Source organism: Heteronotia binoei, chromosome 6 (assembly GCF_032191835.1).
Source record: "Heteronotia binoei isolate CCM8104 ecotype False Entrance Well chromosome 6, APGP_CSIRO_Hbin_v1, whole genome shotgun sequence".
NCBI classification, from domain to species: Eukaryota; Metazoa; Chordata; class Lepidosauria; order Squamata; family Gekkonidae; genus Heteronotia; species Heteronotia binoei.
In genome coordinates this window covers 130294480-130315296 of record NC_083228.1, presented here as the reverse complement: position 1 = coordinate 130315296, position 20817 = coordinate 130294480, and the positions used below count along the sequence as shown (strand labels likewise).

The 20817-nt window shown below is 42.4% G+C and overlaps 1 protein-coding gene across 4 annotated transcripts in view; it reads right to left on the bottom strand.

Annotated features, from left to right (window-relative positions):
• The window catches only part of FXR1 (FMR1 autosomal homolog 1), a 64063-nt gene that overhangs the window by 24438 nt on the left and 18808 nt on the right, over nucleotides 1-20817 (bottom strand). For all 4 annotated transcript variants that reach the window (XM_060242572.1, XM_060242574.1, XM_060242573.1 and 1 more), the window contains exons 2-5: nucleotides 5173-5225; nucleotides 4368-4461; nucleotides 615-686; nucleotides 100-248 (exon numbers count right to left, since the gene is read on the bottom strand). In XM_060242572.1, the coding sequence (XP_060098555.1) occupies nucleotides 100-248; nucleotides 615-686; nucleotides 4368-4461; nucleotides 5173-5225 (368 nt within the window). The remainder of the gene's footprint in view (nucleotides 1-99; nucleotides 249-614; nucleotides 687-4367; nucleotides 4462-5172; nucleotides 5226-20817) is intronic.

Sequence of the window (20817 nt, the reverse complement as noted above, 5' to 3'; positions counted from 1 at the left end):
AATTTTCATTTGACACTTCGCTGCCCTGAGGCTTTAGATGCTAGGTAATTTTTATTCTGCCTATTATCATTTAATAAAAGTTTTAGTACAGTTACTCACGCATCTCTTAGATCTTCAGGAACTTCTACTGCACACTTGAAAAAGGTGTTCTTGTTAACTGGCTTGTTTTGATTCACAGGTCGAAGTCGTTCAAACGTGACGATTTCATTGTAAGTGGCATCACAAGCAGCATATTCAATAACATAAAACTGCGAAGGAATAAGAATTCTTTAAATTCTTTTGAAAATTCAAAAGGAATCACTTTAGAAAAAAAATTAAGTTATGGCAAAAAGTGAAACAAGATCGAGGACAAGTTTAGGTAGAAATGGAGTACTATCGTAAACAGATGAGGAGCACAGCATTTTGTGGCAGGGACACCTCTTTTCTTCCCTCTTCTGCAACGCACTCCCCACCTACGCTTTAGCAAGTGTTCCAATGGCAGCTGAGGGAGGGCGTTGCTATCCACAGTGTAAAAGAGCTGTGTCCCTTTCCTACAAGCCACTACAAATAGATTTCATACTCTTATGGCTATTTGTGAAAAGTACCTGCAGCACCCCAGTTTTATCCCTGCTTACCTCCCCTTTCATCATTCGAACTTTTGCTAGCCACCATCCACAAGGCTCTTGGTCATTTGCCCTTGAGTAGACCTGGAAGGAAGTCAAAAAACATTTAAGTACTGCTCATGTTAGCCTATAAGCTCTGTCACATCTCCAGTTAAATCCACTGAGACTGTATATGCAAGATTACACCTCTTGAAAGACAGGCCTGCCACCTGCGCATGCCAACATTACAGAGCAATAAAGATATCTGATCAAAGAAGCAATCTTTTAAAAATTTCACACCACAGCAGCATTCCTTTACCAAGATGGGGGAGGATTCTACAACAAAATGGCATTTTTACATTATGATATGAGGTCCAACAAAGCAACAAGCCTCAAAACAAATTATTAACTACATATGCGGCTAGTTCAGATAGCCAATCTGACAATAGAAGAAAAGACTGTATAACAGAATTGTGGTGTCTTGACTTCCACTTCCACTTTTGAAGCAGTATATCTGCACTGGAAACAAGCTCTCAGGTTTCATACTTTCATTCCCTGCACACACATCCCTTCAATAAAATATTTAGGCACTATTAAAGTTTCTCAGCATCTTCTTTTATATTGCCAGATGCTCTTCTAGCAAAGCAGTGAAGGTCTGGCTTCTAACAAGATTTAGATAATTAGTTTACTGGACTGGAATCTCAAGACTCATTGTTTAACAACCCTCCAAGAAGATAATTCTTCTGTTAGTAACAGAATATATGACCAAAGACTTCTAAACAGTGGATTACAACCTACTGCTCATAGTACAGAACTTTCGCATGTCATCCCCCCCCCCCTGCACACACACACCCAAATATATGCCTGAGGCTTAAAGGTGGCATCACAAAAGCCTGAACTTTAAAGCCTTGGAACCAGAATACCTATTTCCATCATAAACCTACCTGATCACTACAGTTATCAACAAACACCTTGCTTTGGGTGTCCCTCCCCATCATCTGAAGGCAGATGGGTGGCAAATGAGAAATGGCCTTCTCAGTTATGGCACCAACACTTGTGAAATTCCCTCCCCAGGGAGATCTGTCTGTCCACTTCTATCACTGCATTCCCAGCAGGTGAAAGTTTTTGGTTTATGTGGTGCTTACTCACTAACCGCATTTCCTGTTTATACATTTTAAAACTGCAATTTCATTTGTTTTTATATATATGCACTTTTTAAGCTGGTTGTAGCGTTTTTAATTCTTCACTGCCTTGGGTGGAAGGATGGCAGGAAAATGTTTTAAATAAAAATAACTAATATGTATATTCTAAGACAACGTCATGTACAGCAATTTACAGCTTTCGTGAACATGTATTGGGTATATTTGCTATTTTGGAGGAAGAAAAATTCCATAAATATGCTGAATAGTAAGCCTTTGTATGTTAAGCTATAAATGAAGCATTTTATGTTAGCTTAAGTAGTGAAATAAGTTTAGGTTTAATGAATAATCATAGAATGTATTTAATTACATCTACAACTCTATCTGTGGAACAAGTAGAAGTGACCTTCTATTTACAGAAAATGGGGAGTGGGTCCAATGCAAAATTCTAAGCACAGAAGAATGGCAGTATACAGTAAAACTATGATGTCAGATCAGTAATTTACATCACTGAAATCAGAAAATCACCTTCTTTAATAATGAACTAATATGACTCAGTAAGTGGCTTCTTCCCTCTAGGTGTCTGTGATCATTTTAGTTAGCTTTCACATATTTTTAGCAACATTCAAGAGTTCCCTCTTTGATCAAGTAGTACAAAAACAAATTCTGAAGTACTTTACTTCAGCAAAAACTAAACTAAAATGAAAACATATGCTTTTACTCAAGATTGTCTGTCTTCTGTTCTAGTACCACAGTTAAACTCTTAGTTTATTATCTGGTTTCTATTAAGTGGATTAGACATCTGCTGAATAAATGCACAGGATGAACTCTAGGTCAAAGCAGCAGCATTTCCCAAGTACTCCCTTTAGACTGAAGTACTGGTTGTCATGCTATTTTGTATCAATAAGCAGCAACTTCTAGGTTGGCCAATGTAAAAGACTGGGCAAAACTTCAATTCACTTCACTAAGGTATTGTTCTGTTGAATAGGAAAAGTTCAATAATTGGAAAAAAATAAAAAGTCTAGCCCACCATCTACACACATCTAACTTCAACACAGCTCTACGTATGTATTGTGGAAGTCATATACACCAGCCATCCAAAAAACCAGTGAACCCAATAACATTGTTAAAGAAGCTGACAAACTATACACCCAGATCGAAATACAAGTTATTCATGACACACCGATTTTCACTTATTTCAGACAGATACAATTATGATTCCTACAGCTTATCTACCAAGGAAGTACATAGTATTGTTCAGCATTACCAAACTATCTATGCGTACACAAATGGTGGACTAAAGGGTGAAATGTTTTCTTCATCTCACCTTAATCACTATGTGTTTTCTACTGGCCCTGTTAGTTTGATGCTTAAAGTTTCAGAGATGTTTCTGTAACAGCTCTACTCTGTTTTAAATTGTGGGGCTCAGAACAGTCTCAGAAACTGATGACACACTTTTGTTCAGTCCCTGGGTGGGAGCCCATGTAAGGAACGCGAATATATGTACACAAGTCTGGTATAGTGGTTATGTGCGTGGACTCTTATCTGGGAGAACTGGGTTTGATTCCCCACTCCTCCACATGCAACTGCTGGAATGGCCTTGGGTCATAGCTCTCGTAGGAGTTGTCCTTGAAAGGACACTGCTGTAAGAGCTTTCTCAGCCCCATCTCGCTCACAGGGTGTCTGTGGTGGGGGCAGGAAGGTAAAGGAGACTGTGACCGCTTTGAGACACTGAGATTCAGAGTATTGGGTGGGATATAAATCCAACATCATCACCTTCTAAATCAAATGTTAAATGCTGAGATTTTTGCTATCAACAAAATTTTTGAAGCCAGAAAGTTTTAACTGATAGCACAGATGTCACACATTCATATTAACAAAAGAATGTGTATTTGAATAAAATGAACTGAAAATAATCATTAAAATTTAAACTTCAGCATCTTAGATTCCTAGCCACAGTTCCTAGCAGGAAAAACAAATAACACTCTGTATTCTGCATTGACACCCATGATGTCAGTTACTTATGTGTATAATGGGGAGAGGGAGGGGCAGGACCACAGCTCATCTTCCATTCAATGCCCTCTTCCTTTTAGGTAAATCCACTGCTGCCACATTAAAAGTATGGGCTATGGAGGCATGTGATTTGGATGAGAGGTTCCAGATATTACAGTCATTATATGGGGATGGGCTTTAATGCAATGCATAAGGCTGGATGGGTCCTGAGAAAGATGTCCTTGTTTAAATATCTGTGTCCTTGTTTAAATATCTATGTTACAACTGACTAAATGCAGCCCCTGTTCAATTCCCATTAATTTTTAATATGATTTATGTAATAATTTTAAAAAGCACCTCTGAAGGACAAGTCACTGACAATTTGCCTCAGAGAAAACCCAAGGAATTTCTCTCTAGTATAAGGAAGGAAGGGATGTGGGAGTACAGCACGATCTCGTCAGGTCTCAGAAGGAAAGCAAGGTTGGTTCTTTGACAGGAGATAACCAAAGAAGACTTCACAGAGGAATTTAATGTGAAACCACCTCTGCTTAAATACTTGCCTTGAAATCCCTATGGGGTCGGCATAAATTGCCTGTGACTTGACTGTACTTTACATGCACACAAGAAAGGAAAAAATTTTTTTACATCAACTCACCTCTACTTCATCCCCTTCACCAATTTCTTTCTTAATATCAGGTGGTGGTGGTAATCTTACTTCATTGAAGGGAACCTGGCGTTCTGGTTGCCAACTGGAAGTTGAACAGGTATTTCATATCATTGCAGTGTCACAAGGAAAAGAAAACCTAGTCCACTGTTACAACCCTATTTAGAAGTGAAACCAGACCACAAATAGAATGCTGACAGCTTGAATATCAGACAAAGAACCCTGCTATTAGGTTTCCAAAAAAACTTACACATGGTATTAGCCCATGTTTTCCTTAGCTCACCTCTCTACTCATGCTTATGGAAATCATCTGTGGCATCAACAAGAGTCCAGAGAAACAAATAAAGATTATACTTCTGATGTATGGAAAGCAATCTCTGACACCAGAAAAATTGATATTTACACACCTGCCCTATTACCGAAGAAATCAATCATATTTTGGGTTTCAAATCAATACATTTGCTATGGTTGCTAAGAATATAAAGAATCATAGCCGCAAAAAACCACAACTTTTTAAGATATTATATTGTATAATTTTATTGAACTGTTGTTAGCCGCCCTGAGCCTGCCTAGGCGGGGAGGGCGGGATATAAATAAAATTTATTATTATTATTATTAAGATATTTGCCTTCCCAGTTTACACTGAATGAACTGTGGCTGAAGACAGCATCTCATTCTTTCCTTCATTAGCAAGTCAAAATATCAGCGGGGTTTTGGAGAGGGGGAAGAGTACATTCTCTAGCTGAATAAAGAAGGACAGTGCATACATTTTGCATATTTTTTACACAGTACATACTTGTTTTCAAATACAACTGTGAGAGAATCTTCATGAACATCTTTGATGAATCCCTAAAATAAAGAGCAAAAATGGTTAGAAACACTCATACTTAATTGCTGTATTATAAAAAGACCCTATTTTAATGGCTTCTCGGGGATTTTTAATGGTACAATTTCTACTCTTAATGGAAGCCAAAAACAAAGCTTAAAGTAAAAAGGTATATAGGTGTCTGCCAAGCAGAGATACTTAATGGAGAACAGCTGGGCATGAGCTACTCTTTCATTAATCAAAGCTAAACTTACATCAGTGATGTTTCAGTCAATTCAATCTCTATCTATTCTAATTCTTTACTTTCAGGTAAAAGAAAAAGTCATTAGAAATAAGTTAATAAGAGTTCATTAAACATTGATGGATGCATTCGTGCAGCAGTTCTCAGCCTTGCACTTAGCACTGTCATTTTGATCTTTTTGTCATTATGTATTTCCTCAATCAATGAACAATAACCACTACAACTACTGTCATGTGAGGCATCCACACACAAAAAAATATTTAAAAGGGGTCTTCATACTCAAAAGAGTTTGCATAAGTGTTTTGCTGCATACTTAGCTCTTCAGAAAAATAGCACAAAATATTTTAAATAAATACGATTTACCACCGCAGGAGTTAAGACGGTGTTCCACTTTTCCTTTTAGTAAATTCCAATAAGCCCTACAACAAGCTGACAGCCATCTGTGCTACATGCAAGGGGATCCCAATCACAATGAAGGTTCAGAGCTTGTGCTTCAAGACTGAAGGCAGGGGAGTGTATGAACTCCTTCCTAATTAAAAACTGTTCATAAACATTTTATAAAAATGTAAAGGTTTTCCCTGTAGCTTACAGTCCCAAAGCATTTTCCTATTAACCCAATTTAAACATTGGTCTTATATGGGAGGGATGGTGGCTCAGTGGTAGAGCATCTGCTTGGTAAGCAGAAGGTCCCAGGTTCAGTCCCTGGCATCTCCAAAAAAGGGTCCAGGCAAATAGGTGTAAAAACCTCAGCTTGAGACCCTGGAGAGCCACTGCCAGTCTGAAGAGACAATATTGACTTTGATGGACCGAGGGTCTGATTCAGTATAAGGCAGCTTCATATGTCCATATGTCCAACCACAAACACATCAAAAGAACTCACAGATCAACCAGCAGATTCCACACCATTATAGACTAACCAAAATCCAAGCCCAAACAGACGTAAATACTTTTTTAAAAAAAAAATCAAGTTCCTTAAAGGGTGGAAGAGATTCAAACAGATGGCTCCTCCCTTTTATAAGGAGTTTCACAATTATGGCATCACCACTGGGAAGGCCCTAGCTCTGGTGGCCTCTCACCAAACTTCAGTCAGCAGAGACCCTATGCAGCTGCCTGGCTGACCTCAAGGCACGGGGGTGGGTGGGTATCATATAGTCAAAGGCACTCCTTCTCACACTCAGGATGCAGAACCCAAAGGGCTTTCAAGGACACACAGAGCATGCCAATTTGGGTTCACACAGGTATTCGTGTTCAGCTCATTCTCTTTCTGGATCAATCCACCGGTACTGGTTAAATCTAACCATTGTATTTTGGGCTATCCAAACATTCTTCAAAAGGCAGTCCAATGTACGGTACACTGCAATAATCTAATCTAGACGTTACTGAAGACGCCTATAGCTAAACCATAATGTCATCCTGGAGGGAGCAGTATTCCAGTAATTCTGTTAAAAGCAGCTGTAGGCAGAGATGATATTTTAGAATAAACTAGCAAAGTCAGACTCAAAAGAAACTTGAAGTTCTGAAGTTCATTCTTCAGGAGAGAGTATGGTCCATTTTGGACAACCACTCAGGTTAAATGCCCGTTCAACAAGTCTGTTCTATCTGTAAAATTTTGGAAAGAAAAACTATAAGAATACTTTGTATTGGGTAAAACAATGTGTTACAGCTCTCATTGTTCACAAGATTTGCTATTTCACGTTTTGTAAAAATCTGGTACCCTGTAGTGAAATATTTAATGGGAAATTATATTTTACCTAGCAATGCATATTATAAAGACATGATTTATTTTTAATGTATATTTTCACATGACATGTCAGACCTATGTTGACTAATGAATGTATTCTAGGATTCAACTATTATCAAAGTATGCTAATCTGTAACTGGCTGCACGTTATGTTTTGTACTCTATACACAGGTACTTGAGATATTATCTTTAAGTATCATTATATTGTGTTTTATTACTGGTGCTGGTTTATTGTTATCTACATTTTTTTGTTAATTTTTTTTTTTTTAAAACTGTTTTATCTGTACTTTCAGTTTATTAGGCCCCATCCAGTCATTACCAACTCTTGTCCAGGGACTATACCAAGGGTGGCCAAACTTGCTTAACATAAGAGCCACACAGAATAGACATAATGTGTTTAAGAGCTGCAAGACATGAACGTCAGGTGTTTGAGGGAGAGAGGGAAGGAAAGAGAGAGCGAGGGAGGGAAGATGAGAGAGGTGGAAAGATATCATCTTTAACTTTAAATGTATTCTCCAGGCCACCATCTAACAGGGCAGTGGGGGCTTCAAGAGCCAAACAATATGTGTGAAAGAGCTACATGTGGCTCCCGAGCCACAGTTTGGCCACCCCTGGATTATACTGTCTCAATAGGATGTGAGTGAAAGGACACACCTAATTTCAGTTCCTCACACAATCTCTCACACATTAAATTGTATAGAGGACAAGATGGAAACTTTGCAATACCTAAAAAAGCAAACACACAATGAGTGAAGTGGTAGCTTCCAATATCATCTTCAGAACGCTGTGTTCCAGACAGGAGCACATAGCCAGAGTGTTATGTCCCAAACTCCTGGACATGATGAGTGGTCCAGGAGAATACCACAATTGCAATGAATGCTGTCAAGAGGTCTGTGAAACTCAACACAGGTCACACACACCCTACCCAATCTCTCTCCATATGAATACAGTCCACATTACAGCAATCATGACAGTTGGCATCCTAAAATCTGGATGCCAGATTTAAAAGGGTCAATATAATTGTTTTAATCTCAGGAGTTGATCCACCACCACATTTTCTATGCCTTACCAAAGTCCTGGAAGTTTGAGACTGTCTGGTAATTCCTTCAATCTGCAAAATCCAGTGAACCTTTTCAGAAAGTCTACAGTAATTATTGTCTTCTTGAAGAAACCAAGGACAACTCTTTCCAATAAGAGTGAACTTATTGTAGACTTACCAAGGAGATTCAGACATTCTTTCCAAGCAACTCAAATTAACCAGGCTGGTCACAGAACACATCTGGAGCAGATTCCATCATCAAGCCTGCTTAATGAGCTGCACAAGACAGCCTAGCTAGCCACTGCTGGAAGACAGAATGCTGAATTAAATGGGACCTCAGGCTTGCCCGGCAAGCAAATTTTCATGTTGCTTTTATCTGCCTGGCTATGCCATGTTGTATGTTTGTTTTATATTGCTGAGATGTAGTGGTTTCATGCTTAAGACTTTTGGTCAAACGAGCTAATAACAGAAGGAAAAGAACCAGGGATGTAGTGGTTTCATGCTTAAGACTGGGGCTTTGCTCTGTAGCTCCTGTGCAATTCAGCAAGCCTGGTAAAGCAAGTTGTGATGCAGAAGGAAGCAAGAGAGGGAGGAGGAAGCACAAAACAGTGAGTTGCTCAGAGGCCTGACAGGAGCCCTGATTTGGCCCCCTGGCTGCATGTTTGACATCCCTGCTCTAAAGCCACTGCTCTCTCCGCCTAGGCAGGAAAAAGACTAAGGGTGGGCTCCTTAGTGGAGATGGAAAGTGAATCTCCTTAGTGGAGATAGAAAGTGAATCAATTTCCTGCCTCCAGAGATTGTGGGAAGAGGAACCCAAGTGTATCAGAGTGTCCTCCTCCCCTCGAGAAGGGAGCATCTTCCAAAGTTTAACCTGGGCTAGTCAAGAATATCCAACATGAAACTAAGTAGTATAATATGGAAGAAGCAGTCACTGAAAAGCAATATTCATATTTCCCTTGTCAGATTCTCTTTACATAAATGGAACTTTGTAGCACCATAATTTATTAGCATCACCAAGGTCAACTGTTCAAATTCCACAGACCTGTTTCTATGGCAATTACTGCACTGGCAAAGTACTCCACTATACCATTCTTAGTGCATATTACCTAGCTAAAACCCACATTTAAATAAAAATATTCAAGCAATGACGCATTAGTGTCACACGCAAAAACTTGATTCTTAGTTTTCAGTGTTGAGCATTTTCATAAGACAGATCCATGTTTTATTGTTGTACGAAGCAAATGCTCTAGTATTATTCATAGCAATACCTTGCCTGAATGGCCAGTACAGTAATACCACAAAGGATTATGGAATTAGCCACCTTCAAAAATCAAAAGCAACAAGCCAGTGTCGATTTCTGGAAAAGCCAGTCTACATATCATCATACTTGGATCCCATGAAGCTTATCTCTACATTTTGACAGTTTATCCTGTATTTTCTTCCAAACTCTTCTGAAAAATTCTAAAAGCAGCAGCCTAATCATATCTAATTCCTTCAAAATTCAACCTCCTGCTTAAAAGTTAATGGAACCACTTAATCTTAGTTGTCACTTCACTAGCTACTCATGTAACTTATATTCAAATAGACAATCTTCCTAACACAGCTGGTGCTTTATTTGAGCATAAAGTAACACAGTACAAATAGAAATGCAATTGGCTGAAAAGCAATCATTAAATTTATTGGCATCCGACTGCAAAAAGTTATTAGATAGGGTTCTTCTGTGTCAATTCTAACACAGGTACATATTAAATACTGGGAAAATATCTGTGTAATAAGTGGGGTATGTGAGGAGTGAGGGATTGTAAAGAGCAAACATGAAGGACTGCTATGTCCTCTGCATCACCCTACAGCCGTGGTCTTCTACCCAATGAATCAGGTTCATCCCTTAAAGAGCTGCAATTTTTTTTCACTGCTTTTTATAAGAACTGCTTCTAGTGCACGTGAAGAGAACACCATGCCTTCTAACTCTTTGCACAAACAAAGTCGACTCAATGGCAGAGAAGTTCCTTTTTAGCACTGGGAGGTACACACTTCCCCTTGACTTGTCTCTCTTTCCCCTGCTTGACACAAATTGGCCCAGCCCACCCACTCCTATACAGACATCCTGCATCAGTCTTCCAATGCTCCATACTTGATTGTGAAGATCCTGGTTCTACCTTCCAAGGCAACAACAACAACAAAAATCCACACCATCCTCTATATGACAGCCCTTCAAGTACTTGAAGATGGTGAACATATCCACCTCTTAGCCACCTCCTCTCCAGGCTAGACAAACCCAGCTCCTTCAACCTTTCTTCATAGGAGTTGGTCTCCAGACCCCTCACCATCTTTGTTGCCCTCCTCTGGACACGTTCCAGCTTGTCTATATCCTCCTTAAAATGCGGTGTCCAAAATTGAACAGAATAATTCACGAGATCTGGACACTATACTTCTGTTAATACAGCCCAAAATTGCATTTGGCTTTTTAGCCACTGCATCACACTGTTGACTCATGTTCAGCGTATGGTCCACTAAGACCCCTAGATCCTTTTTTGCACAGACCACTGCCAAGACCAGTCTCCCCCATCCTATAACTATGCATTGGATTTTTCCTATCTAAATGCAGAATTTTACATTTATCCCTGTTAAAATTCATTGTATTGGTTACATCCCAGTTTCCAGCTTGTCAAGATCATCCTGTATCCTGTCTGTATTCTATTGTATTTGCAACCCCTCCCAATTTAGTATCATCTGCACATTTAATAAACATTCTCTTGATTCCTTCATCCAAGTCATTTATTAAGATGTTGAACAAAACAGGCCCCAGGGCAGATCCTAGAGGCACTCCATTTGTCACTCCTCTCCAAGAGGATGAGGAACACTTCACAAGCACTCTTGGGGTGCAATCTGTCAACCAGTTACAGATCCACCTAACAGTAACAGGATCCAACCACATTTTACCAACTTGTTAACAAGGATAGTATGCAGAACCTTATCAAAAGCCTTACTGAAATCAAGATAAACTATGTCCACAGCATTCTCCTGCTCCAACAAAGTAGTAACTTTTTCAAAGAGAGAGAGAGAGAGAGAGAGAGAGAGAGAGAGATCAGGTTAGTCTGACATGACTTGTTCTTCAGAAACCCATGCTGGCTCTTAGTAATAACAGTCATCCTTTCTAAATGTTCCAGGATATGGTACAGCAGTCTCCAGCTGAGTGTATTTGCCCTATTCATTGTATAAAATTAAGCCTTTTATTCCATCAATATGCAAACTAATTCAATTTTATATGGTAACTTTTCTGAAATGATGCACTTCACGTTAAAGATTCATAACAGGCTTAGGTTTGATAGGGAAGTTTTGCAAATATTTCAACTTCACTACATTTCAATTTTTTTAATTAAAAAATTTCCCTACTGCTTCCTCATTTGCAAAATTAAGTTTCTACTTGTGATGCAGAGTCCCCTGTGGCAGAATGTGCCTGCTCTGACCTACAGACCCTATTCTACCCTGTCTTCCTAGGGGTTCCCAACTCCCTAGTGAGGTTTTCTTACTCTCTGGTAGCCTTCCAGTACCACCCAATCATTAGCTAGGATTTCCTACTGAGAGAGGATCAGGACTTCCAGCTTCCCTTCCACATTCCGAGTCCTTGCCTCAGTGTCTCCTGCTGCCCAGCACCTGGTCACCATGGGGACGGATTAATGCCTCAGGCACCCTCTTCAGATATTGTATTGTATTGTATTCAAGATGATGGAGATCTGTTTGATATGTATTTATTAAAGTACTTATTTAAAAGTATTTATTTAAAAGAAAATGTCTACAAGCATACTTTTAGCATAGCTCCATACTGAGCAAGGAACACAAAAGAAATTGGTAAAAACGCAAGTTATCTGTCCCTTTCACTATAATTGCCCTATCCGCTATTAAAATATAGGGCAGGATCTTTAGCTTAGACCGGCCCATTGGACTTACCGTGAGGGGTCCTTCTCCTCAGAGGTTCGGAGGACATCTCTGTGGGTTATTCCTACTATTCCTTCAGGGAGGCAGGAACACTTTTTTCAACTTCCTGTTGGCGCCTTCGGAATAACCCCGCCCTCAGTTGTGGGACTCCGAAAGCAGTGTCGTCTTCCCTCTAACTAGAAGGACTATAAACACAACTAACAACTCGTTTTAACATGTAAACTGTAAACTTGAACTCCGATAATACTGAAAGTAACACAGTACAAGGGAGATAGGCTATAGAAAGAAACCTAAGCGATGAAAATGAATCTGGGAGTGGCGAGATGTCCTCCGAACCTCTGAGGAGAAGGACCCCTCACGGTAAGTCCAATGGGCCGTTCTCCCTCAGAGGTTGTCGGACATCTCTGTGGGACCTACCAGAGCAGTCCCCTTTAATCGGGTGGGTCTTCATCGCTGACCTCCCCCAGAACATGCAGTAATACCTTTCTCCCAAATGCTGCATCTGCTGATGCCATGGAATGGATCTTATAATGTCTTATGAATGTAGACGGAGAGGACCAAGTAGCAGCTCTACACACCTCTTCGACTGAAGCCCTATTCAGCAGTGCCGCGTTTGTGGAGGCACTCCTAAGAGAATGTGCAGTGATTCCTCCAGGTACCTGTAACCCTGATGCCCTATATGCTTCGCTGATACAGGCCTTCAGCACTGCACTGATGGATGAATTAGACATCTTGTCTCCCACTCTTGGAGGAGAGATGTTGATGAACATGGATTCAGTTTTTCTAATTGACTCAGATCTTAGAATGAAAATCTTCAAGGCCCTGCGCACATCTAACGTATGCCAGACTACCTCCTTTGGGTGTTTGGGTTCTGGACAAAAGGTGGGTAAGTAGATTTCTTGTGAGCGTTGGAACCTAGAAGCAGCCTTAGGAATGAAGGAGGGATCCGTGCGCAGAACCACCTTTTCTTTGTGGAACACGCAAAGACCCGCCTTCACTGATAAGGCCCCCAGTTCCGAGACTCGACGTGCAGACGTGATGGCTACTAAGAAGAGAGTTTTCATTCGCACCCATTTTAAGTCCACCTCTCGAAGGGGCTCAAATGGCTTCTTGGTAAGCGCTGATAAAACGGTATGGAGCCGCCAAGACGGAAAGCGATGGACTGTCGGAGGAGATTTCGATTTTGCCCCCTGCAAAAATAATTGGATGTGTGGATGTTGAGATAGCCTATACCCTCCAACGACCGGTAAGACAGTGGACAGGGCAGCTATCTGCCTTCTCAGCGTAGCTGGTTTTAACCTGGACTCCAGGCCCTCCTGTAAAAACGCTAGTATCTCCGCAATGGAAGGGGAAAGCGAAGGAACCTTTTTCCTACGACACCATCGGACAAAGGCCTTCCAGGTGGTGTTGTATATGCGAACTGTGGAGGGCCTTCTTGATGCTAGCATAGTGTCCGTCACCTCCGGAGAGTAACCTAGATTTCTGAATGTCTCCCGCTCAATCTCCACGCGGTCAGATGAAACCACCCCGGGTCGGGGTGCCACACCGGACCCTGATGAAGCATGTCGGGAGGAACTGGAAGTGACATTGGAAGGTCTATTGATAGCTCTGTCAACATTGAGAACCACGGACGCCGTGGCCAATAGGGAGCTACCATGATGATTTCCGCCTGTAGAGCTCTCACCCTCCGCAGTACTCGAGAAACCAGAGGGACCGGAGGAAATGCATACAAGAGACCTGGAGGCCATATGGCTGTCAAGGCATCTGTCTGTTCGGCTTCTGGATGGGAGAACCTTGTGAAGTACCTTGGTAGTTGCGAATTTGTGTTTGAAGCGAAAAGATCCACCTCTGGTAGACCCCAACGCTGGCATATGAGGTCGAATATGTCTGAGCTGAGGGCCCACTCGCCCTCGCAGATTTCCTGTCTGCTTAACCAATCTGCCTGTATGTTGTCCTGGCCTCTGATGTGTTCCGCCCTTAGAGAGGCCAGATGTTTTTCTGCCCATGTCAGAATTCTTGATGCTTCCCGGTGCAACTGTGAAGACCTGGAGCCCCCCTGGTTGTTCAGATACGCCTTGGCTGTGATATTGTCCGTTCTGACAAGCACATGCTTCTGGAACAATTGGGTCCTGAATGCAACCAGAGCTAGACGTATGGCTCTGATTTCCAGCAGATTGATGGGAAGCAGACTCTCGGACTGAGACCACCTGCCTTGGACTGGCTTGTCCTGAAGAGAAGCTCCCCAGCCCCCCAGGCTGGCATCTGTGAATACCTCCAGGTATGAGGGAGGATGGAACAACTTGCCCTGGCGAAGATGAGACAAGTCCGTCCACCATCGCAAACTCCTCTTGACTGACAACGGAATTATCAGATTTATGGCCTTTCTCTCCATTATCTGAAGTTGAGATGGTCGTAGGAACAGTTGAAGAGGCCTGGAATGGAATCTGGCCCATTGAATCATGTCTATGGTCGATATCAAAAGTCCCATTAGTTTGGCAAGCAACATCAGAGGTGATGATTTGCTCTGGATGACCCTGGAAGCCAAATCCTTGATGGCCCTGGCCTTGGACAGAGGTAGAAATAGCGAATTGCAAGTGGAGTCGATCATTGCGCCTAGGTGTTCCAACCTCTGACTCGGCTGAAGTGAACTCTTTTCTTTGTTCACCAGGAATCCGTGAGACTGAAGACACTGAATGGCCAGAGTTGTCCCCCGAAGGGATTTCTCTTTGCTGTTGGATCTGACCAAGAGGTCGTCCAGATAGGGGTGAATGTGAATACCCTGCTTCCTCAGCTGGGCTATTGGGTGAATTAACATTTTGGAAAAAACTCTGGGCGCTATTGACAGGCCAAAGGGTAAGGCCCTGTATTGGAAGTGCTGATTCAGTACCACGAACCTTAGAAAACGACGATGAGAAGGGTGGATAGGGATGTGGAGATAAGCTTCGGTCAGGTCTATGGAAGTGAGGTACTCCCCTGACAATAGAGAGTCCATAATGAATCTCAAGGTTTCCATTCTGAAGTGACGTACTTTGACATAGCGATTTAGAAACTTGAGATCCAAGATGGCCCTCCAGTCGCCATTCTTCTTGGGTATGGTGAAAAGGATGGAGTATACGCCTTTCCCCTTCTCCAACCCTGGGACTAGTTCGACTGCTCGAATGTCGATAAGATGCTGAATTGCTTTTGAGGTGATGAGACGTTTGTGCTTCTGCTTGGGGGAAGGTGATCTGACAAATCTGTCTGGTGGAATGCGGTGAAACTCTATTGAATACCCCTCTTTTACAATTTCTAAAGACCATTGGTCTGCCTGAGAGGCCTCCCAGGCTTCTGCAAAGTGGAGTAGTCGAGCTCCCACCGGTACGTGACCGTAGTCATGCCTGCTTGGACTTGCCCTCTCTGTCAGGCTTGTCCATTTTGGAGAAGTTATTACGATTGAATTTGGAGCCGAATGAGCCTCTTTTGAAGGAATTCTTTGGTGTTTCCCAATTAAACTTCTTTGATTCAGAACGATATCTGGCCAAGGAATGTTGGGTCCGAAAGGACTGGGGGCCCCTCTTTTCATTCCTCCGAATGGATTTGGGCATGGCCTTCTTTTTATCCCTAGTCTCTACTAGGATCTTGTCCAAAGCGTCCCCGAAGAGACGATCCCCTTGAAAGGGATAAGCTGCCACTGTGGACTTAGAGAGGAAGTCAGTTTGCCAAGCCCTAAGCCACAGGAGGCGTCTAGCCACAGTAGCGGAAGCCATTGTTTTAGAGGCAAAGGTCAGTATATCTAAGGTTGCGTCAGCTGTGAATGACGCTGCCTTAAGGATGCGTGAGGCGCCCTCTAACATGCGTCTGTTGTCCTCTGGTAACATCTGGAGTAACTTACGTACCCAAACAATGGACGCCCTGGAGACCAGGGAGGCCGCGGAGGACGCCTTAACTATCATGGCCACAGATTCGTACAATCTCTTCAAGGTTGCCTCAGCTTTTTTGTCCAGGGGATCTCTAAGAGAACCCTGGCCGTCCTCTGAAACCAGTCCCGAAGACTGTAGAGCTGCTACTGGGCCGTCCACAGTTGGAGCTTGTAACAACTCATTGGTATAGGCAGGCAGTGCATATAACTTCTTTACTAAGTGAGGAAACTGCTTAAGGGAAGCTGGCTTTTCCCATTCTGCTCTAACCTGCTTTTCAAAGTATTCTGGAAAAGGGAAGACTTGTTCAGAAGCTTCCCCCCTGGGCAAGAACTCAGAATTACCACTGGTTCTTGACTTAAACCTCTTAGATTTAGCTACCTTGACTTCCTCATCAATAGGGCCCTCCTCAATTTCTAAGGCTGAAAGCGTTTTGGCTAGAAGAAACTGGTAATCTTCCTGATGGAAGAAACGACTAGCCTGTTCAGGAATTTTAACCTCCTCCTGTTCCTCCTCAGAGAAACATTCCCCCTCTTCCCTGTCTTCCTGGTCAGAGTCAGATGCCATAGTCTCGAGCTCTAAGGATTGGGAAGACTGCACTGGGGCCTTTCGCGCTGCCTTAGTGGGCCAGGAGAAAGAGCGGGGAGGGTCTGCAGGAAAGGTTGATCCTTGAGGGAGAAGCCCCAGCCGGGCGCAAAAGGAGCCCATTTCCTCCTGCATAGCTCTTCTAATAAAAAGCATAGCCTCTGGGTTCAGAGGGTTGCCCATTTGTACATTACCCCCGTCCTGGAAGCCTTCGATGCGCGGTTGCAGGTAGTTCCGAGTCTCCGGAGTGCCTGCTCCTGGGGGTTGGAAGGTCTGAGAGCTACGCTCCGCACTTCCAAAATGGCCGCCGCCGCTTGCTGCCGCCCCGAGGGACGTAGCCTGGGCCTTCATTACGCGCCGTTTCTTGGCGCTGGCAGCTGGCTCGTCTGCGGCCGCGTCAGGAAGGGCGCGAACAAGCCGCAAAGGCAGGTCGGCTCCTTCGACGTGAGTCGGCGCTGCTAGAAGCGCGGCGCGCGACTCTCCCTCCTCGTCCGATAGGAAACCGTCCCTACTACAGGCCATTCTAAAACGACCCAGAACAAGTTTCCTCGGTAGTCTTTGATCAGCAAAGGCAGAAGGAAAAGGAGGGATAAGTAGATATGGAAAGGAAAGGATATGGAATGGAAATTGAGAAGAAGAACAGAGAAAAAAAAAAGGCTGAACCTAGCCTTGTGCTGCTGCTCCCTGTAGAGGCAGGAACAAAACTGAGGGCGGGGTTATTCCGAAGGCGCCAACAGGAAGTTGAAAAAAGTGTTCCTGCCTCCCTGAAGGAATAGTAGGAATAACCCACAGAGATGTCCGACAACCTCTGAGGGAGAAATTCTATTTCTCTACAAAGTTTCAATTACTCCCAAACTAGGAAGGGGAGGGAAGGGAAGGGAAGGGAAGGGAAGGGAAGGGAAGGGAAGGGAAGGGAGGCTAACAGCACAGTTTGCAATCTTCATTAGTGGAAAGGAACAAGAGTCCAGTAGTACCTAACAAAATTTGTGGCAGGGCATGAGCTTTTGAGAGTCACTACTCATTTCTTCAGATACAGCTGTGAGTCCTTTTATCTTGGAGAGTGGAGTAATTTCAGATGCTAAATGACAACAGTAGGCACTGGCAATAAGACAGGAAACTTAGGTCTCAGTTCAGTTATGGAGAATGCATTGAGCTTCATTATCAGTTTCAATTCAGCAGTCTCTCTTTCTGAACTCCTTCTGAAATTCCTTTGTAAAAGAACTGCTACTTAGGTCAGCAACTGAACGTTCTGGAAGGTTAAATGTTCTCCCACTGGTTTTTGAATGTTGTCATTTCTAATGTCAGAGTTATGCCCATTTATTCTTTGCATCCTTCTGAACTGAAATTTCCTGGATCGTACCCAGATCTAGGTTTCCTGTCTCATTACCAATGCTGGTATCACCATGCCTACTACCTCTCTGAGTATCACACCTAATCCAATCAAGCCTGCTATTGCCATTTGACATCTGAAGTCACCTTTGATAAAGGTGTTACCTCCAATACCTTGTGTTACATTTTATGATACACATGGCCCAGTCCAACAAAGTGACATTTATATCAGATCTTGCCCTCATAACAAATGAGTTTGACACATCTGTCCTAGCCAAAGACTTCAGTGTTCCAGAAATGTGACATGTCAGATCTTGCCCTCGTAACAAATGAGTTTGACACCTCTGTCTTAGCCAGTGTTCCAGAAATAAAGATTAATGTTGTTGAAATCGCTTAATACTTCCATAACAATCATTTTGCTGCAGCAGCTCTGAAAAGAAAGGGTGGAACCAAGCTAATGCTCCCACAAGATGTTAAATGGAACTTCGTAGTGGACTGTTTTGAGCAGCATATATCAAACTGGCCTATTCTAATGGTGGCCTGTGAACAAAATTGAGAGAAAAAAGATGGTACTGCCATGGCCAAAATCCTCAATGTTAGGCTCAAGAGAAATGTTGAACATACACTGAGCATCCTGAAACCGATCTCTGAAGCTTTAAATAAAATACAGAAAAATAGCTGATTTATTGCTGATGCTACTGAAATTTGGAAGAAACTGAATGAGCACTTAAACAGAACTACACACTGACAGAATTAAAGTGTTAAAAAAACAAATGGGACAAGCACTGTCTCCATCTCATTTTCTCGTAAATATTGTCACTATTCAGTACCAGGGTCAAACCTTAAGTGCTGAGGAAGAAGAGTCAGGTATGACACGGATATCCAGCAATCATCCATCTGTAATGCCAAATGTTAGAGCTAAGGGGGAACCATTCCAGAAATATATGTTTGTTGATGATGCTTTAAAGAAAGTCACACCAGCGAACTGGTGGGAGTTAGCTAAGTAATGATTTCACTTTTAACAGCTGTAGCGTCTGTTGGTGTAGAAAGAATATTCTCTTCCTTTGGATTCATTCATTCTAAATTGAGAAATTGAATGGGATCTGATAAAACAGTAAAGTTCATTTTTCTTTTCCAGATTATGAATAAACAAGAAGATGAAGATGAGTGAGCTACAGAGGAGAGCATTTTAAATTTTTCATGTGTAGAGTGGGCTGGTAGTCTAAGACTTTTTCTAAAAAAAGTTTAACATCAGTTAACAAGCATGGATGTTTAAGCAAATGCAAGAATACATATGCTATAATGCTATTTTTAGTTAAATAAAACTATTTAAATTGTTATTAAGGTAATGATTATTTTTCTCCTTCCAATAAAGTACAGCAGAAAAGTTGTCCAAATATGAACAACCTATTAAATTATAGATAATTATGAAATTACTGTGAAGTGAACTATCTATGATGCATTTACAGTAGTGTAACCAAATCAGTAATTTTTTGGTATAACTGTAAAAGTAATCGGAAAAGTTGTTATTCTAAAAATGAAACCTTCATCAGGTTGTAAACGACCCTTGGCACTTATCGTGAGGGGTCCTTCTCCTTAGAGGAAAGGAGGACATCTTGGGTGTTTCCCATCATCCAATCAGGGAGGCAGGACTTCAAAACTCTTCCTGTGATGTGGGAACACCCTTTGCTCAGTTCGGGTGACTTCGAGAAGCAGTAAACTCTAATATAACATTAAGAACACTTATCAACAGAATAACTAAGAAAGCACCCAGGGTGTAACAACTGACCCTAAATCAGGCCAGGGTAAACTGAATAAGGCTCTAAGGAGCCCAACTGCAAATGCCTGTACACAGTCTTAGGTAGCAAAGACAGAAGAGAACGAGGCAGCCAATATCAGAATAGCAGAGTAACAAAATAGCAGAATAGGAAAATAGGGTGATAGAAGGGAGGGCAAGATGTCCTCCTTTCCTCTAAGGAGAAGGACCCCTCACGGTAAGTGCCAAGGGTCGTTCTCCCTTTGAGGCGGAGGACATCTTGGGTTCTCCCAGAGCAGTATAGACAGACAGGATGGGATCATCCTATTCAGGGACGTGTTGTAGTACTCGTCTCCCAAAGGCAGCATCCGCTGAAGCGCAGAGGTTCACTTTATAATGGCGCCCAATGGACATCTAGCGTATGCCATATTCATTCCTTGGGATGTTTTGGATTTGGACAGAATGACAGTAGAGAAAGCTCTTGATCTCTATGGAACTTCGAAGAGACCTTAGGCTGAAAAGTGGGGTCTGTATTGAGCACCACCTTATCTTAATGAAATACACAGAGTTCCTTCTTGACTGACAGGGCATCAAGTTCTGATATACTTCTTGCAGAAATCACTGCCACTAGGAATACGACCTTCATCCGAAGGCACTTTAAAGATATTGATCCTAGAGGCTCGAAAGGTGGTCTAGTCTGGGCTGTTTGGACCGGGATAAGATGCCACGTAGGAAACCTGTGCTTCTGAGGAGGCGAGATCAAAGAAGGAATCTGTGGCTATGAGGATGAGAGACTCACCCCTTCCACCTCCTGTATTACGAAGGCGAGGCCAGATACCTTCGGAGGGTAGCCAGTTTTAGTCCCGCTTTCATTCCGCCCTGAAGAAACTGGAGTACAGCCCGGAGGGTGCAACGAGTCCACTGTTTTCCTCCTACACGATCTGTGGAAAGCCTTCCATGATGTGTTATAAATTCTGACGGTGGAAGGTTTCCTGGAGGACAAGATTGTACTGGTTACTTCTGACGAATAACCCCATCTATGAGCGCCTGCCACTCAACCTCCAAACGGTCAGCTGCAGCCACTGAGTGTGG